At 43.8% G+C, this 18,941-nt stretch overlaps 1 protein-coding gene across 1 annotated transcript in view; it reads left to right on the forward strand.

The window, feature by feature from the left end:
- The first annotated feature begins 13,788 nt into the window (after positions 1 to 13,788).
- Positions 13,789 to 18,941, forward strand: part of FHIP2B (FHF complex subunit HOOK interacting protein 2B) — a 174,973-nt gene continuing 169,820 nt past the window's right edge. Inside the window, exon 1 of the mRNA XM_086943678.1 lies at positions 13,789 to 13,957. Within this exon, the coding sequence (XP_086799804.1) occupies positions 13,913 to 13,957 (45 nt within the window). The 5' untranslated portion in view covers positions 13,789 to 13,912. The remainder of the gene's footprint in view (positions 13,958 to 18,941) is intronic.

Here is an 18,941-nt window from a genome sequence, read left to right on the forward strand (position 1 = left end):
TTATAATGGCACCAGTCAGAGTCTTAGAGTCAAAACAGAGGAAGATACCAAAATAAAACCAAGAGTAACCTTACCTAAAAGAGTTGTGATGATAAACATACAACTCATTGATCTGTAGAAAAAGCAAAGTGATGGACACTTAGTTGTGTGGGTTTCAAGTTCTAAAAGTCAACTGTCATACCGTGAAATAAATTTACACATGATCATGTGTATAAGCAACATAGATCTTACCTACTCGAATAATAGTGGGAACACTGTACTGCTGTACTCCTGCGTCTGCTTTTTCGGAACCTTGGATCATGGAGCTTGCAGTATTTTTTACTAATAAAATACGTACTATCCAGTCAGCTTTGCAAGGAACCCAGAACATTGTGAGTACGGGTTCAGCGGTCGACGGCCTTTCCATCCCCTGGCTATGCCCACCAGCTATGCATATGGACTCTTTGTGCCCTACCCTGCACTGTTTTCCCTCTTTAGAGCCTCAGGCCTCGCTGGACCTTTTGTCTAGCCTGAAATCTGGCTCTCCACTGGACCCTTGTCCCGCCATGTGTCTTGCGACCCTGGCACCTGCCCTCAACCCGATCATCAACCCTCTCATTAATGCATCTCTGAAGTCGGGCAAAGTCCCCTCCTCTTGGAAACAGGCCCTAGTTCTTCCCCTCATTAAAAAACCGAATGCAGATGCCAAACTACATTCCAACTATAGGCCAATCTCGCTGCTTCCTGCTCTGGCCAAGGTCACTGAAAAGTATGTTCATACCACCCTTACCAACTTTGTAGAGGGTAACTCCCTATTACATCAGTCACAGTCTGGTTTTAGATCCAACCTGAGCACCGAAACCGCTCTACTTGAGGTAACTGAGACTGTGAAGGAGACCCTCGACAGGGGTGGAAAGGCCCTGCTTATCATGCTTGATTTGTCGGCGGCCTTCGACACCGTCCCCCACGACCTCCTCCTAATTAGACTCTGGGAGATTGGGCTGCGGGGAACGGTGTTCGCATGGTTTCAGTCTTTTTTGGCCGATCGGAGACAAACGATCTGGGCTCCCCCTTTCTCCGCCCTGATGCCGCAGCTTGAGGTAGGGGTCCCGCAGGGCTCCATTCTTAGTCCCTCCCTCTTTAATATCTTCCTTACACCTCTTGCGGCACGGGTGGAGGAGCTAGGGGCCCAGATCATATCCTATGCGGATGACACACAGCTCCTGTTCACTTGTGACAGGGGCTGTGACTTCGATGGAGCAGCCATTCGGAAGTGTTTGGAGTTTGTCTTTGACTGGTTCGGGAAAAGTGGCCTCAAATGCAACTCCGACAAATCCGAGATATTGTTCTTTGGATGTCCGGCAGACCCAAGATGGAAGCAATGGTGGCCTTCGGCCATGTTTCCCCCTGCCAGCGATTCGGTCACAGCTAAGAACCTGGGTATGATGGTTGACAACACTCTTTCCTTCAAAGCCCAGGTTGCTGGCTTGACTGGGAAGTGCTTTGCCATCTTAAGGATGTTGCGTAAGTTTTTGCCCTATTTATCTTTGGAGCATAAGAAAATCACGGTGCAAGCACTAATAGGCTCGCGCCTAGACTACGCCAACATCCTTTACTTAGGTCTTCCTGAATATCTGCTGACTCGTCTGCAGATAGTTCAAAATTCTGCAGCCAGGGCAATCTTCGGTCTAACTAGAAGATCTAGGGCCAGCAATCTCCTTGTCTCTCTGCATTGGTTGCCGATTCGTAAGCGCATCTTCTTCAAGACCCTAACTACAGCTTTTAGGGCGCTTCACAATTTCGGCGCTGAATATCTGCAGAGAAGGGTCAATTTCTATCTCCCATCTAGACCTCTGAGATCTGCTGCCCAGGCCAAGGCTATCGTCCCAACAGTGAAGCGTGCTCGCTGTGGAGGTCGCTCCTTTAGTTACCTTGCACCCCGTCTTTGGAACACACTGCCCTTGACGTTGCGGACGTGCACCAATCTCTCGGTTTTTAGGAAGGGACTTAAAACTCATCTGTTTGCTTTGTAATGCTGCTATGGTTAATTCTGGTTATTTTTTTCCGTTATGGCTGTTTGTTTGCTGCTGGTATTAGGTGTGATGATCTTTAGCGCCGGGACTCTCTTTGGAGCAGCTGAGCGCTCTATAAAACAAACAGTAACATAACATAACATAACATAACATAACATAACATAACTGTAGCCAGAACGCTCTGAAACAGAGAATCGAAAGAAAGACTCTAATTTCTGTATACTACAGAAAAGTAGCAAACTGCTAAGCAGTTATATCCGCGCAAGTTCCTACCTGAAAGGTACGGGTCTCAGCCTCCCTCCGTCAGTCCTGTTTGCACGCGAACAACGCCATACTGCAAGATCGCGTTGTGAGCCCGTGGATATTCCTTCCGCGTCACGTGATCGCGGTGAAGGGATTCAGTGATATAGAAAGCGGACAGTTATGGATCCGGTCTTTCGTGTATGTGAACAATATGTTGCTAGAGTATTGAAGAGAAAATCTAACAGAACCAAACGAAACGGTAATATCAAAGAAGAAAAATGTGAACTTTTAAAATGAAGAAGGCGATCGTTACGAGTACTCAAAAATTAACGTCGACGACGTGACACTATATATTTATGCTACAATATTCTATGGCCCCTACCAACCAATTATAACCATATTGTTCCACAAGTATCAGTTTCCAGTTACACATAACTGGTTACTTCATATCAGTTGTATCATATCGCCCAGAGTCACAAAAAGTGAAGAAAGACTCATTGAGAATGGAAGACAGACTCTATGCTGTTGCAAATTGAATTATAACAAATACAATGCAATTGAAAAATGTACCATTACAATAGAGCAACAATTTATTAAATTAATATATTATTCCTATGCAAATAAGTTGGGTTACCAAAGTGTATTGTGTTGGTGTTAGGTTCAAGTGTAAGTGTTATGTTTTGGAAGAGAAGTGAAAAGAACACATTTCAGAGAAAACACGACATCTCCAATTTATCATTGAGTCCCATTGGATTCAAGGTTCGTAAATGTTTGATCCAATATACTTCTCGTTGGAGTAATCTCTTGGGATTATCACATCCTGGTTGTTTATCCACTTGTTCTATAATTTGAAATTTCAGTTGAGCAATTGTGTGTCTCTTATCTTTCCAATGGTTAGCCAAGGGTGATGATAAACTTCCAGTCCTTATACGACTCTTATGTTCTGAGAGTCTCGTTTTCATTTTGCGTTCATTTCATTTCAATCTTTATTCGGTTTAAAAAACCTTATAAGATACAATACATTAAAATCATAATACATCATATTACAGTAAAAAAAACAGCAGTGGGTAAAAATATCATCACATCTCATTTGCACAAAATACATAAAATTCGATACATTTTCCAAAACATCTACATTGGGGTTGGCTAGATCTTGATCGGTCCCTCTTCTATAGAGAACACTAAATAAATATACATAGTAATAAAATAATAAATTAGACGTCTGTTTTTGTTAAAAAAATGGTATACACCATAGCGGTAGAGCAGGCAGCACTATAGCAACTAATAAATGACTCAATAACATGGTAAAATAGCCTATTAGGTTTTTTGATTTTTCTTCCTCCTGATCAAGGATACACATAGGAGAAAACGACTTAGGCTAAACACAATCGGTTGTGCAGTGTCTCCTTTGAATATTCTGAGTCCAACCTTAATTTGTCTAAGGCCTAACCTATTACAGATTGGCTTAAGCCATTTTTTCCTTGCTTTAAGGTATGCTGGGCATATAAATAAAACATGAGACTCATCCTCTTTCATCCCCATCTCACAGAACTCACATATGTCAGAGCCAGCGGCCCCGGTCAACCCCTTATTAGAGTTCCAGCTAGTTGTTCTTTCTTTTAATTGCAAGATGCTATACCGAAACTTTAAATATAGGCTTTTAGCCAATGGAGGGTGAATTTCATCCATGAAGGGCTCTAGTTGCATGTTCATTTTGGTTTCAAAAAATTTCGAAGTTAGAGTCCCATCTCTAATATAATCCCAGTACCTTTGCTTCAGGCTCTTTTTTGAGCTGTTTGTAAGAGAATCGGGGTCAGACCAAAAGTCACTTAACCCTAGTTTTTCAAACCATTTTTTGACGTACTCTAGCCATGGCAAGTGCGTGGTATTCTTTATAGCCAATATCTCTTTCAATGCTTCTCTATAATCAGCCAGCTCTTCAGTGGACCATAAGCGGACCCAATAGAGCAGCGGACGAAGAGAAGCATAGTCGTCAGTACGTCTGAAGTTAAGGTCCCATAGTACGGGTGTCAGTGGTGTTGACCCAGGTATCCCTAAAAGTTGCCTAATGAAGGAGTTTTCCCTCACTCGGAAAGTATCCTTTAAAGCATAGGCCCAAAGGTCCGCACCATAAAGTGAAGATGATTGCACTTTATATTTAAATAGTTCAATAGCTGGTGAGTCTGCTTTGAAGTGGCTATTCTTGTGCTTCTTTAAGATCGGGCCCTGGTTTTGGGTCAGCCTTAGTTTTGAGTTCTCCAGTTGTGTTTTCCATGTAACATCACTGTCTAAAATAATACCCAGGTATTTAAAATTGGGGACTTCCTCAATAGGTTCATTGTTTATCTTAAAAACCTTGTTAAAACCTTTATGGGGGTTGATTGTCATAACTTTTGTTTTTGAGGAGTTAATTTCTAATTCCTTGTCATGGCAATACAGACTAAATGTATTTAAAAGGTTTTGGAGCCCCCTAGGTGTCTGAGAGATTAAGATTGTGTCGTCTGCAAACAATAATGCCGGAACGGCTTGCCCGCTCAATTTGGGAGAGTCATGCTCGCAGCCCAAAAGAGTATCGGGGATGTCATTGACGTATAAAGAGAATAAGGTAGGTGCCAATACGCACCCTTGCCTTACCCCTTTTGCTATTTTTATTTTCTCGCTGACTTCTCCATTCGGTCCCCATCTGACTCGTGCGTAATTATTCTCGTGGAGTCTGATTAATATTTGAAGGATATTTCCAGGGACACCCATCCTGTTTAATGTCTTCCATAGGGCTGCCCTTGGAACCATATCAAAGGCTGCCTTCAAATCAACAAAGGCCAAGTATATATGGGAACTCCTTATAATCGTATATTTCCAGACTAAACATAAAAATCTAAAAACCTGGTCTACAGTGCTTATCTTGCATCTAAAACCTGCCTGGTATTTTGTGTAAATAGAGTGCTCTTCAATCCAAGAGGTGAGCTGACCAAGGACCTGTCGTGCAAAGATTTTTTGCAACACGTCAATTAGGCTGATAGGCCGATAGTGTGAAGGGTTTGACCTATCACCCTTCTTGAACAGAGTTACAATCTCTGCCCCCTTCCATGATTCCGGAATAGGTGCTCCTCGGGCAATATCATTGGATAATAAATTGAAATAAGGAGCCCAGATGTAATTTTCATGTTTCCAAAGATCACCTGGTATTCTGTCAGGGCCTGGCGCTTTCCCTGGCTTGACTGCCTTGATTGCTAAAGTTGTTTCTGTTAGAGAAAAAACGAGGGGTGCGTCATGCGCAGCCAAGGGGGCCTGCAAACTATCCCAACCTCCACTCTCACCTGAACTTGCACAGGAATATAACAAAGTAAAATGCTCGACCCATGTTTTCTCCTCTAAAAATCTGTCTTTGCATTCTGTCGCCCCCCTGGTGCCTCTAGCAATGAGGCTCCAGAAGGAGGTCTGATCTTTGCGCTTACATGCGTCCAGCAAATCGGACCAAACCCTTTCGTCCCACTCTTTCTTGGCCTTTAATAAAATTCTTTTATACTGGGCTCTCTTAGTTCTCACAATATCCGCTGAACCTCCCCTGACCGCTGTAATTAGGTCTGTCTTGGCTTTCCGACAATCCTGGTTATACCAGGTGATCCCAGTTTGTTTACTCTTTTGGGCGTTATGTGATCTTTTTACCGCCCTGGTCAGGATCCCGCCAAGTTGGTTGATTAGATGTTCATGGGATTCTATCAGACTAGGATTTTGGATGGCAGTACTGTTACCTAAGAGAGAAGACATATGCCTCACAAATACATTATAGATTTGACTGATGATTTTTGAGTTGTCTAATACCATTGGCCACTTCAGGGATCTACGGTTATTTGCCACTAGGGGATCCTGTGGCAAAGGCACTGTGCTATTAACACTTTTGTCAAGGGTTTTAAAAATCTGAGTTTGGACAGATAAGATCAGAGGATAGTGGTCGCTTTCCGTGCGATCATCCACCATTAAGTCGATGGTCATGGGCCACAAGTTCAGGGAAACTAGTAGATAATCTAGGTGGCTGGAGTGTGCCCCTCTGGTGAATGTTGGTCTGCTAGGGCAATCTTATGGTAACCGCCCATTACATGCATGTAGGCCTGATTCTAATGTCAAGTTCAGTAGTTGTAAGGCGCTCACTGTGCAGGGTGCTTTGTAGTTCGTATCTACTAAGGGAATATTAATATTAGTCATCCACCCACAAGCTGGGTCACCTTCTGGACCCAGTCTTTGCTAACTGGAGCCAAGTGAACGCCCAAGTACCGATTCCCATCGCATGGTCCGATCATTTCCTCGTCCCTTTTACCATCGGAATACAGGGACCCCGCCCCGACGACCCTCCCGCTGATAAACATCCTAGGCGCAGATGGACAGCATTCTCTCTGGCCAAATTCAATCAGGCACTTACCGAGAAAGGTCATCCTGGGGGCGACGGGGTTGATGAAGTTAATCTCAACTTGGACCAACGCATTTTGGAAGCCTTGAATCAGGTGGCACCTCTGAGTATGTCGAAATCAGGCGGCCGAATACAACGGTCGGCGCCCTGGTTCAATGAGGACCTGCGTACGGCCAAGGCTGCATGTAAACGCGCCGAAAGGAAATGGAGGATCGTATACTCCACGCAGGCCAAAATTGTTTACACTGACTGTAGACGTGCCTATCACATGTTGATTAGGAAAGCTAAATCTTCATATTATTGCAATAAAATTGAGGAAGCTAAGCAGTCCACCAAGGAGCTTTTCTCTATTTACAAATCTATTGCAATAGGAAAATCCGCCTCAGCACCAAAGAAACTTTGCACTACGGAAGGCTGTAATCGTATTGCGGAGTACTTTGCAACCAAGGTCTCCAATATATATAATTCTTTCCCCCAGAGGACAGATAGTGGCATTGCCCTCTTGGAACCCCCAAGAAGGGAAGGGGAACATCGGCTGACCATGTTTGTCACCCCTTCCACTACGGAGCTTCTTCGTATCTGTGGATCTATTAAATCCGGTTCCCCCAGAGACCCGACCACCCCCAACCGGCTTAAGGACAGCTTGCCAGTGCTAGAGCCCTATGTGCGTCTGCTCTTGGACACTTCCTTTGAGTCTCAAGTGGTCCCGAAGGCCTGGAAACAGGCGGTGGTACTTCCCCTGCAAAAAAAGGCAAACGTTAGCTTTGAAAAGCTGGAGAATCTCCGTCCTATTTCCCTCCTTCCCTATATGGCGAAGGTGGCGGAAAAAATAGCCAACATACAACTCATGCAGTTCGTGGAGACGGCTTCGCTACTCCACGACTCGCAATTTGTTTTCCGTCCCCGTCACTCGACGGAGTCTGCCCTCCTCGTGGCGGTGGAGGCACTCAGACAGGGAGTTGACGAGGGCCAGACGATGGCACTGATCCTCTTAGACTTAAGCGCAGCATTCGACACTGTAGCACATTCCACCTTGCTACAGTGTCTGAATGGAGGTGGGGTGACAGGAGCTGCGCTTGGATGGATTAAGTCCTTCCTCTCTGAGAGGTGCTTCCAGGTCAGACTGGGTGAGTCCTACTCTAGGGAGATTGAGCTGGGCCAGGGCGTTCCTCAGGGTTCGTCCCTGAGCCCAACTCTATTTAACATCTATGTCTCCCCCCTAGCGGCCATTGTGGAGGGTCATGGCCTCCGCCTGGTGTCCTACGCCGATGACACGCAGTTGGTCATCTCCCTTTCGCGCGCGCCCGGTCTTGCGGCAGACATTTTCAGGAACTGCATGAATGATCTTGCTGCCTGGATGTCTGCCAACTGTTTAAAGTTGAACGGGAGCAAGACCGAGGTGCTCGTGTTGGGGGGTGTACCGTCGGCGTGGTCGTCGGCGTGGTGGCCACCTTGTTTGGGGGAAGCTCCCGCTCCCTGCCGTGAGGCCAGGAACTTGGGCGTGTGGCTCGACAGGGACCTCACCTTTGGCCCACATGTCGGTCGGGTGGCGGGGGTATGCTTCAGTGTTCTGAGAGCCCTTAGGAAAGTTTTAGACCTGCTTCCTATTTCAGCGCGTCAGACGCTGGTGCATGCCTTGGTCACCTCCCGACTTGATTACGGGAACCTACTCTATCTGGGAGCCACAGGCAGGGTCATCGGCCGTCTGCAGGTTCTCCAAAACGCGGCAGCGCGGCTGGTCCTAAGACTCCCTAGGAGGGCATCTGCCAAGCCAGCCCTGCAAGCGCTCCATTGGCTCCCTATTGAGAGGAGAGTGCAGTTTAAGGCCCTTGCCACCTGCCACCGTATTTTGAATGGCAAGGCACCTCTCCCGCTTCAGAGCCTAATAGCCTACTATGAGCCTGCACGCAGCCTTCGGTCCTCTCAGACCGGGCTGTTAAAAGTACCTAGAATTTCTAAAGCTCGCATGGGAGGCAGATCCTTCAGATACCTTGCCCCCAAATGCTGGAATAATCTGCCACTGGAACTTCGGCTTGAACCTTCCGAAATCCAGTTTAGAAAAAAACTTAAAACTTATCTGTTTCAGTAGGTAGCTTGGTTGGGAGGAGGGGGGACAGTCACTCCACTTGTCATAGCGCGGGGACACGCCAGTGGCGTAACCAGGCGCTTAATAAATTTCCAATAATAATAATAATAATAATATTGTTAGCACTGTCCTCGTCCTTATAGATGTCTTCTAGACCTATTATGGGTTCAAAACCTCTATTAAAATCACCACCTATAATCATTTGTGCATTTTGATCAAACCCCGCCACAATATTACTCAGGTGGGTTACAACTGTTGATTCTTTACATGATCGATGTGGTCTGCTATAGATATTGATCACGTAAATGCTACAACCCTTAGTATTTTTTAGCTCAAGTAATAAGAGGTCGGGATTATTTGTGTCAATTTGCTTAAAGGACAAGCCTCCTGTGATTTTCACCCAAATTGTTTGTCCGCCAGAGGGTCTCCCCCCATTTGTATTTACTGCGGGTAGGAAAAAAGATCTATAGTCAACCTTAAAGTAGTTTTCAAGCCCCCAGGTCTCCTGGAACATAATTAAATCCCCACTAGCCAGATAATCATGCCAGGACGGATCTGAGAGATTTTTCTTCAGACCCGCAATGTTCCAGCAGATAATTTTTGTACTTCCTAAAACACCTAGTTTCTCTACTACCTGGCATGGTGCAGTTACCCCAGTTGTATCTAAATGCGGTTGTTGTGCCATTATGTCAGCAAAATGCAGTAGCTGTTGCGAAATTTTAACAGGTGCAATCTGCTTTGGTTCGACTTCAAAATGCAAACTAGGATATATGTGATTTGTACTGCATGACGTTGTCGAGGCCCCTCCATCAAGTCAGTCGCAATCAGCTAAGCCAGCTAAAGCTTCAAACCTATTTGAGGTGCTGACTCCCCAGTTGTAGGATGGGGCCCCAATGCCCCAACCATTTACAGGAGCATTCCATCTAGGTGCAGGGGTAATAGGAAAGGGTGGATTCTGGTGAGAACCCAGCCATCCTCCATTATAGTCAACATTGCCTGTGGGTGCTGGGGTATTAGGATACAATACATTCTGCTGCATGCCTGGCCATCCTCCAATGTAATTAACATTTCCTAAGGGCCCACAATTGTTAGCTAATATACCAAGCCCTCGTCTGCCCATTTGGTTCCAGTTTTGCCCCGAGGTAGTGTGACGAGGAGTATTGTGTTGCTTTACTAGCCATGGACCTGCCCTGTTTCTGGGAGCATAGTTTGTGTCAAATGCTGATAGTCCCCCACCCCAACCATTATCTCTCGCTGACCAAGCTGTCTTCCGGGGCTTTTGATTCTTGGCCTTTTGTGACTCATTATAGAAAAATTCTAATGTAAGGGGGATTATAGAACTACTTCTTTTTTGTGGTGGAAGGATATTTGATAGAATATCGGGAAGAGCAGCTGGGGTTAAAAAATGTAATATCACACAGTCGCCCTTCAATTTTTTTTGCCTATTTCCTATCCATCCAACCCTCCTTGCCGTTTTAATTTCGTCAGCCAGCCGCTGTTCACCCCCCTGTGCTAACCGCATGTTATTTGACAGCCAGTATAATGCCTTGCTTTTTAGTGACGAGGCTGACTCAGTTTGGTCCGGTGATAGGGTTGGTGTATTGGCTAGCACTAGCACCAGCGGTGCTGCTTCAACTATAAATTGTATTGGATTTTCTTCAAAACTAGAGGGCACTGTAACATATGGTGGATCAATTAATTGGACAGTTGGGGCTTCTGGTGGCATGTCGTTGGTAATATGGCCAGTTTGTGGGCATTCTGAAGGAATTACTCCTAGTGGGGTAGCATCTGATGTTACCCTGGATTCATTATCTTCCTTTGGGGAATCACGGCCTTTATTGACATTACTTAAAGCATTGCCTATTGCATCTGCTAAGACATTTTGTGTGCTTCCACGTTTCTTTATCTCTGCAGAAAGTTTATCAATCTTGCTGATAAGTGGCTTAATGATTGTCTGAATTTTTATTTCTAACAGCTCCGCTATTCTAGACATTAAGTCCTCGTCCAATGTGTCCTTCGGATTGTTTTCCTCATTGTTCTGGCAGGTACTTTTTGATTTTAGCGGTGATGTGACCTTATTTTTTCCTGAACGTGCCCCCCCACGTTTACTTTGCAATCTGCGACAGGCTCTGACTGCCCTTGAGGTCTGTTTCGCCGGAGGTTCGTCCTCCACGTCTTCTTTGTCATCATTTCCTTCAACCTCAATGACAACCTGTGCATCTGAGTCATTATCCACATGTTGCTCAATGTCCCCCACATTCACTGTGCTGGCATTAATATTGACAGTTACTGGGGAAACTGTTGCATGGGGATCGTTGTTAGAGTCTAATAACAAAGACTCATTAGTTTGCAAGGAGGTGGGTGGGCTCATGGGAGGGAGAATAGGTGATTGAGACAGACCTAACGATTGTCTGCGTTCGCTGTTTATTTTACTGACCACTTGGACAAGATAGTTTTCAATGGTGTTCTTTGGTGTTTCGGATGCCATGTGATGATTTCTTTTACGCATAATTATACAAAAGGTGTGTGAAAGTCTTACATCCACAGCTCGATGAGATAACAAAGTAAAATTCTCAAGGTTAAAACAAAAGTCTTACTTCAATAACTTGTGCAGATGTCCAGCTGACTCCTTTCCAGATTCGTCGGTGTGTTTGACTGCTATTGACTTTTCCACGTAGGCCCCCTCCTTTTCCCGGGCTCCTGGGCGATTCGATAATAGCTGTACAGCCTGCTTACCTACCCCCGTCTGGATAACTAGGGCTCAGGAGATGGTCAACCAGCGTCAAAAACACCACCACTCACAATAGGCTGTAATGAAAAGTAAATCCCTGGTGCACAATGAAGTATTTTAGGGAGGTGGCCTAGCCTGGCCTATTCGTGCCGATGAGGGCCGTAGAGGGCCCGCCCTTTGCCCGGGCTTTGCCCCGGGCGTCCCGCGACGCGGGTCTTGTCCCTGCTTTATCGCTCCTTCGCGCTCTCACAGCGCGTCACGCAGCGCGCCGCCGCGAGGCCTGCCGGGTATTGAAGTTCCCGGAGCGGCGGCGCGGTTCTCGGTGGCAGGCTGACTCTTGGCGGTGGCGGCTTCTCTGTCTGCTGTGCAGCGTGGCGTTGCAGGTAAGTTTTAGGCGTTCCCCCTGCGTTCAGTTTTTCCGACATATAATAGTCCACAAGGACATTTGATAGTGTATATGATATTCTCTGAATCACATGTGCTTTGGTTCTGCAAAGTGATTTTCTCTCCTGTTTGAGGGTGTAAAAGAATATTGCCCAAAATCGCGTTATTACAGTGGATGCAGTTCCAGCATTTAGAAATCCCTGTTTTTTGGTTTTTTTCGTATGTTTTTTTGTCAAGAGTTCTTTCAAGTTGTTAGACCTGGTATAGGCAAACAGGGGTTGGTTGTCAAATAATTTGTGAAAATCTTCTTCTGTCTTGAGTATATCCCAGTGTTTTAATATACTTCTCTTGATCTCCCAAGAGGAAGTAGAACATTTTGAAACAAACACAATTCTTTCAGTAGTGCATTTCATTTTTTTCTCTAGAAGTTTAGATCTAGGAATTTCCAATGCCTTTTGCATTTGCTTATCAACCAAATCTTCTGGGTAACCTCTATTGAGGTAGTTGTTTTTTTGTTCTATACAGGTGTATTGACAAGTTGTATTATCCGAAGAAATCCTGCATATTCGTAAAAATTGAGAAAATGGTAAATTCTTCACCAGTGTAGGTGGGTGAAAACTATTGTAGAGTAGTGCATTGTTTTTGTCTGTTTCTTTTCTGAATACACTTGTGTGCAGAATATTGTCTCTTAATTCTAGTTGAACATCTAAAAATGATATTTTGTGTTTATCCATCTGGAACGTGAATTGTATCCTAGGATCAACCAGGTTCAATGTTTTGATGTTATTTCTTAGTTTATCTTCGGTGTCATTCCATATAATGAAGATGTTGTCGATGAATCGACGAAAACATCTGAGTCCTTGTGTCCAAGACGTATCTTGCAAAATGTTTTAAACATATTTATCTAAAGCGCAGCATGCCACCATTGATACAAAAATAAATACACTTTTTTTGGCCAACAATTTATAGACATTTGCTGCAATTGGTGTTGCAATATTTAGCAATGCCAATAGCTCCAACTTAATTAATGCAAGACCTATTGCATTGCAAATGCTAGTTTGTTTTTTATTGGCTGCTGTGAAATTTTATTAATAAGTAGCGATGAAAGAATAAAGCATAATCCTCGCTTCTGATTCCTTAATAGAATTGAAAATTCTAGATGCGTTAACTAGAACATTTTTCAGTCTCTGCATGCAAAGCTGCTCCTGCTAAATGAAAAGGAAAGGTTAGCACCCTGGAAAGCAAATCCAGTGCATTTGCACTAAGTGCGTTTGCACTATACACGAGTGAAAAAAATATAAAAAATATAAATTAATTATTAATGGAAAAGTATTATTAATGTATCCAATTCAAGCAAGTTAATTGGGAAATAAAATTCCTACAACGTTTTGCTAGACATTCCTTGAATTCTCAGTGTCAATTCTATAATAATAATTCTAACATAATAAAATAATTGTATTTTGTTTGCTCACAATTGCCACTTTTACCTCATGTTAACGTTTGGTTTTGTAATTTGTTCACTTGTAATTTTCTCCTCATGTATCATTAACGTTCCTATTGTGAAGCGCTCTGACACCATCTCCGAGTTAAGTCCGCGCTGTATAAAAACGCATAACATAAAGAAATAAATAAATAAAAACGTCACATGCCTCGCCCCTTCTCGGGCAGGTACTGGCTTGCCCTGCACTCGGTCTCTGAAAGGAAGCCACGTCTTTGGTTTCCGTAATTACGGTCCTTTCTTTCCCCGTGTGTCGCTCTCTCACAATTACATGCCTTTCATATCCGGTTACTGCTGTCACTTCGCTCTGCTCTTTGCCGTAGCGCTCAAACTCACAGGCTGTGTATGAGTGCGGGAGCTCCGCCGCTCCTCCGGTGCACAGCAGTCTCCCGTCCTTGGCCGTCTCTCACCCCGGATCTCCCAGGGGGCGGGCTGGGGAGGGCGGGCCGAAGTCGCACGGGAAGAGGAAGAAGCCGAGGCAGGGTAGGGAGAGGGAGCCGCTCCGGGTGAGCGTCCTGCCTGCACCGGGGAGGCCTCGGGGGCGCATAGAGCCATGTTCAGCCGCCTGAGTGCCCTGCTGCAGCAGGCAGTGGAGACGGTGAGTGCCCGGGAGGGAGAGCCAGGCTAGGCAGAGGCGCGGGAGGCCCAAGAGTGGAGGGGAAGCCGGCAGGGGGAGGCCGTAGCCGGCTCCAGCTCAAGCACATAGTTATAGGGGAGATAAACCACTGCAGGCCGGGGATTGGGCCTCTGCACTCTATGGGACAAGCAAATCCGTACCAGAACTGCGCCATGCCTTGTAGCTCCAGAGAAAATAAATGACTCGCACAAGTCGAGAATATTGGCCCGATCTTTCCTGGTGTACAAAGCTGCCATGTCTTATACGAGAAAGTAAACATACTTTCCAAGTCTCACTCGACAGTGCAAAAATACATTTGCACCTTCGAGTCTTGAGGTTTTTTTTATCAGAACCTGAGTGGTGGGATTTTTTTCTCTTCGTATTTAACATTTTAGGAGGTCCATCGTTTGTAGACTACAAAGCAGAGAGTTTTGTCTGTGTATCGGTGCCACAGGGCAAGTACTGTTTTGACCCCGACGCGAAAGTTCTCAAGTACCCAAGACTATGCATAGATCAGTTGAGACGAGGTTTTTTTTTGCATTCTGGAGCTTATATATAGTTCTGTTTATTCCATATAATATCAGGGCTTTATCAGTCCCAGAGTGCAGACCAGAACCAGGTCTGGTTGAGCTATTCATGCATGGACCTGGGAAACTTGAGAGATTGCTTCCCTTTTCCTCTTGGTCAGGGTTTTCTAGCAGGTCCTTGCATTCCTAATTTTCCCATGGGCTGTAGAACACCTCTGCAATTTTCGAATTTTTTGTCAAACCACGCTAGGCTCCCTTTGGGTCCCATGGCTGTAGAAGTGATGTTACTAGGTTTTCTGAATTAGCCTGCCAATGTTTTGTTAGGTGTCTGAGGTTTTCCAATATGGCTTTGACTAGGTTCTTGTTTTTTTTGTTTGATAACCCTGTTTCAATCCATTCCTCAATGGTATGGTCACATCTCACCCTAAATAGGCCACCTAGATTCCAGAAGCTCTCAAGATCTTGTACAGATTTAGACTCACTTGATATATTTCTGAAGATGTCCAGTAGTAGGGCATCATGGCCACTTTCCTGCCTTTGAAGGATCCTCCGGTTTTTAAAGCCGTGTGAGTACTCCCGTTTGAGAAAAATGTAGTCTATTACAGTCTGTGTCCTTTAAGCATTGTAGGTTGGGATTTCAACAAATCTATTCTCTATCAAGTTGTGTCCTGAAATAAATCCCTCCTTTCTACAGAATTGTTGGAGTTGGTGACCACGTGTGTCAGATTTTTGCAAAGTTGTACTGAACCATGGCGTGTATAGTGAAGTTTGTAGTTTGTTCATTTCTTTCAATGTGTGGCCCCATCTTGCAGTTGAGATCTCTACAGTTGACCAATAAGGGTGTGGTTGTGGCAGGTTTGTTTATTGCAGATTTAATTAAGATCAGTAGGTTGACGAAGCTTTCAAACTTTTTTGACAGACACTTATTATTTGTAAGAGTGACTTGCTTAGGAGAGTAAAGTTGTACAACCAGATGTTTTGTGGATGTTTTCCCAGACTTTGATTTTGAGTCACTTGTCTAGTCTGCAGGCTGTACATAACCCATCCCTGCTCCAAGTGGCCAGTTTTGGGACGGCATATATGTTGTGATTTATGTTATCCCTAGATAACCAAGGGGAATGCCACCCATGTTTCCTGCAGAACAAACATTTCTTCTTTTAGAAAGTTCATGAGGTAATTTATCCCTATCTTCTGTGGAATGCCAGTCATCTTGCGTAACAGGATTGATGTTTCTATTCTCTGATCAGAGAGAATATCATTCTTTTCTTTTGAGGTTCTGATAAGTCCGTTTTTTAAAAAAATTACGATTTTGTTGGCTTGGTTTTATTTGTGATGGGGTGGCAGGATCTATCTTTTGTTTTGAAGTAGCCCATTTGTTCCTTTTGGAGTATCAGGTTTTAAATTTTTGCTGTTGTCCATTGTCTTGGTCAAATTGTCTCTACAGTCCTTTAATTATGATAATATTGAAATTGTCAAGGGTTGAGGTTAACGTTACAGTATGAGTTGTTTTGGTAGGAGATGCTTGAAATATTATCTTTTAACACTGTTGTTGTTGATCTTGGTGTGTCCTAATATTAGTTGCCTGTCTGATAAGGGGTTTATCAGGGGTTCAGATTTATAAATGTATTGTATCAAGTTAGGCGTTCCTGTGCCAACTAAAATTGAATTATACATGTCTTCTGGGGTAGAAGTGTGCCTCTTAACGTAGTAAAGGTCTTTTTATCTCTACTGTCCCTTATTCAAGTTTGTCCGTTAGACCTTTGTAGACTGTTTTTTAAAGAAAATCTTCCCTCTTTACTGCTGGTCCTAGGCACTGTGTGAATGATCAAATTTCTTGCATCGGTGAGTGATTTATTTGATGAGTCAGGGTCTAAATCTTTTGAAGTTAGGGAGTTGCAGCAGTCTCCGATTCTGTTTTAAACAGGTTCTTTTTACATGACCTGTCGGTGTTCCCAGTTCAGTCTTTTAAGTAGTAGACTTGGAGAATACTGTTGTTTGTTTGAGTAATATCTTTCGGAATTGTCATTTGACTGCTCCTTTAGTTTCCAGGGCTTTAATATTGGTGATTCCATGATGTTTGGGGTAACCTCTTCAGACAGAGTCCCGTTTCTCCTTGAGTTATCCTTCTGTTTTATTTGGTTAGGTTTATCCTATAGAAAGGTTTTCTCAATCAATTGAAGATCTGCCACTTCTGTGCGTATAAGTTTAATTTCTTGGTTGTGGTTATTTGGTATTTTTGCTAGATTTAAGCACACACATTTGTTTATTTTCTTTCATCTGGGAAGGAAAGAGCTTTATTGAATGCATTTTCACAATTGGGCATTGACGGTTAATTTAATCTTTAGTGTTTTTCTGTTAGGATTAGAGTTCTTGGAAAACCCTCCTTATTGAAAATTCCACCTGAATGAATCGTTATCTCATCCTCCTTTACTGTAGTTTCCATTGCAGTTATTTTCGGAGGTGGTGCAATATTTGTGATGGTTTCTTGTATCATGTCCTCTATCTTTTCCGAGAGTCTCTCTTTCTTGATGGAGTAAGTCCTGTATTAATCTCTTAGTAGTTGAGAGGGAGTTTAAGACCTGTTGGTGTTGTGCAGTATTAACTGTATTGTTGTCTGAGATTGTTGAGTTTTCCCTAGGCGAGAAGTCTTATTCTCTGGGTCTGGTCGATGTGCGATGGGATTTTATGTTGGTTTTATTCTTTCCTTTCTCCGCTCACTGCCAGATCTCTTCTCAGTGCTCCATTATTAGAGTTTGGGTTGGAGCCAAGTCAGCTCTTGACATCTGTGAACATTTCTCGTCAATCTCTTGGGATTTGGGGACATTACAAGCATATGAAGCCTTTGATAGATGTAGTGTTATTTCTGTGTGTGTAGATTTCGAGGTGACACTTTTTTTTTACGGTGGGGCTGTGTTTGCAAATAAGTTTATTGTGGTGCCTTCCTTCGAGTAAGGTTGTGTTTTGTTGTGCACCTTCTAGTCATCTATTATATTGAAGTCTAACTTCATTGCTCTGTTGATGAACTCCATTATCCGGTTGTGGCTGGTGTTCTTAAGGGAAATATCCTAAACAACGACGTTTTTATAACGAGTTACCTGAACAACGAATTCTAAACAACGACAATTTCTAAACCACGACTTCTAAAACGACTTACCCAAACCACGAGTGTCTACTCGGCACCAGGAGAGGTGAGAAGCGGAGTCTCTCTCCACCGCCCCCATGCACTCCTCCCCGCCCCCCCCCGCCCCAACCTCACTACCCCCAGGACTAGACACGCTCATGGCCCCCTCTTACCCAATCAGCAAAAGGAAAGCGGAAACTGTGGAAATGCAGAAGAATAAAAGGTCGGAAGTGAGTCACTGTCAGTAAACAACCCCATAAAATTAAAAAGAACAAACGGTGCCATTAACTCTTTCGAACCTATGCAGGCATTCAATAACTCTTACATCCCTCGCGGTAAAAAGATCATTTCTTGCATACTACAATTCTTAAGAGCAGCCACAAGAAAAAGCTGTCTGTTTAAAGATCTAAAGAACATCCAACCTTATTCACAACTATCTTTATGTAACTTTAACGTGTTGGTTTCTCGGCAACCTGTGTGGAACTGGCATGAACAGTTATGATTATTGAGATTCAACACTACCATCTTGTGGCCAAAAGTTTTTATTGGAAAATATGTTAATTTAAGGATTAATCACTACAAATTGTTTATACATTTTTTTTATGTAATATTACATTTTTTAAATGTCGTATGGTGTGTATTTTAAATAACATAGTGGTGAAAATGGTAATGAGCAATTTATAGATTTTTCGTGGTTAAGGAAATCGTTGTTAAATAATTAGTGGTTTGGGATTGCTCGTTGTTTCGCCTTCGTGGTTAAGGAAGTCGTTGTTAAGACAGTCGTTGTTTAATCATACATCCGTTCTTAAAGCTGAATTTGTCAAGAGGAATGTCTTTCAGCAGTTTGTGTTTCCAAGGAGGTAAAACCTCCTCAAAGTTTTTAGGTCTCGGCTACCGTAGGCTGCGCACATGCGCAATCTCGCTGGCGAGATTTTATGTTTCTAGAGTACCTTTCACTAGTGAGGTTTAAGCCCGCCCTTCTTTTCTATTGGCTGGCGTCACCGTTCATGCAAAACGGTGGCCAGCCATTGAAAAGAGCTTACAGTAACGTACTGTTTTCTCTTCTAGAGCCGTCCCACTTGGACTGGCTGCCCCGACTTAATGCTGGCATATAAGCTTTCTTATCTTCTTTATGGGTCCAAACAGATGGCCCCATAAAGAAGATAATAAACCTTTTACGCCAGGAGGAAGTCTGGCCGAGCCCGTCCAAGTGGGACGGCTCTAAAAGAGAAATGTGTACGTCTTCACGATTATACCAAAATGAAAGAAATAGATGTTTTTTCTATTTCTTTCATTTTGGTATAATCACGGCACCCGT

This window comes from Lissotriton vulgaris, chromosome 11, assembly GCF_964263255.1.
Source record: "Lissotriton vulgaris chromosome 11, aLisVul1.2, whole genome shotgun sequence".
In the NCBI taxonomy this organism is placed as follows: domain Eukaryota; kingdom Metazoa; phylum Chordata; class Amphibia; order Caudata; family Salamandridae; genus Lissotriton; species Lissotriton vulgaris.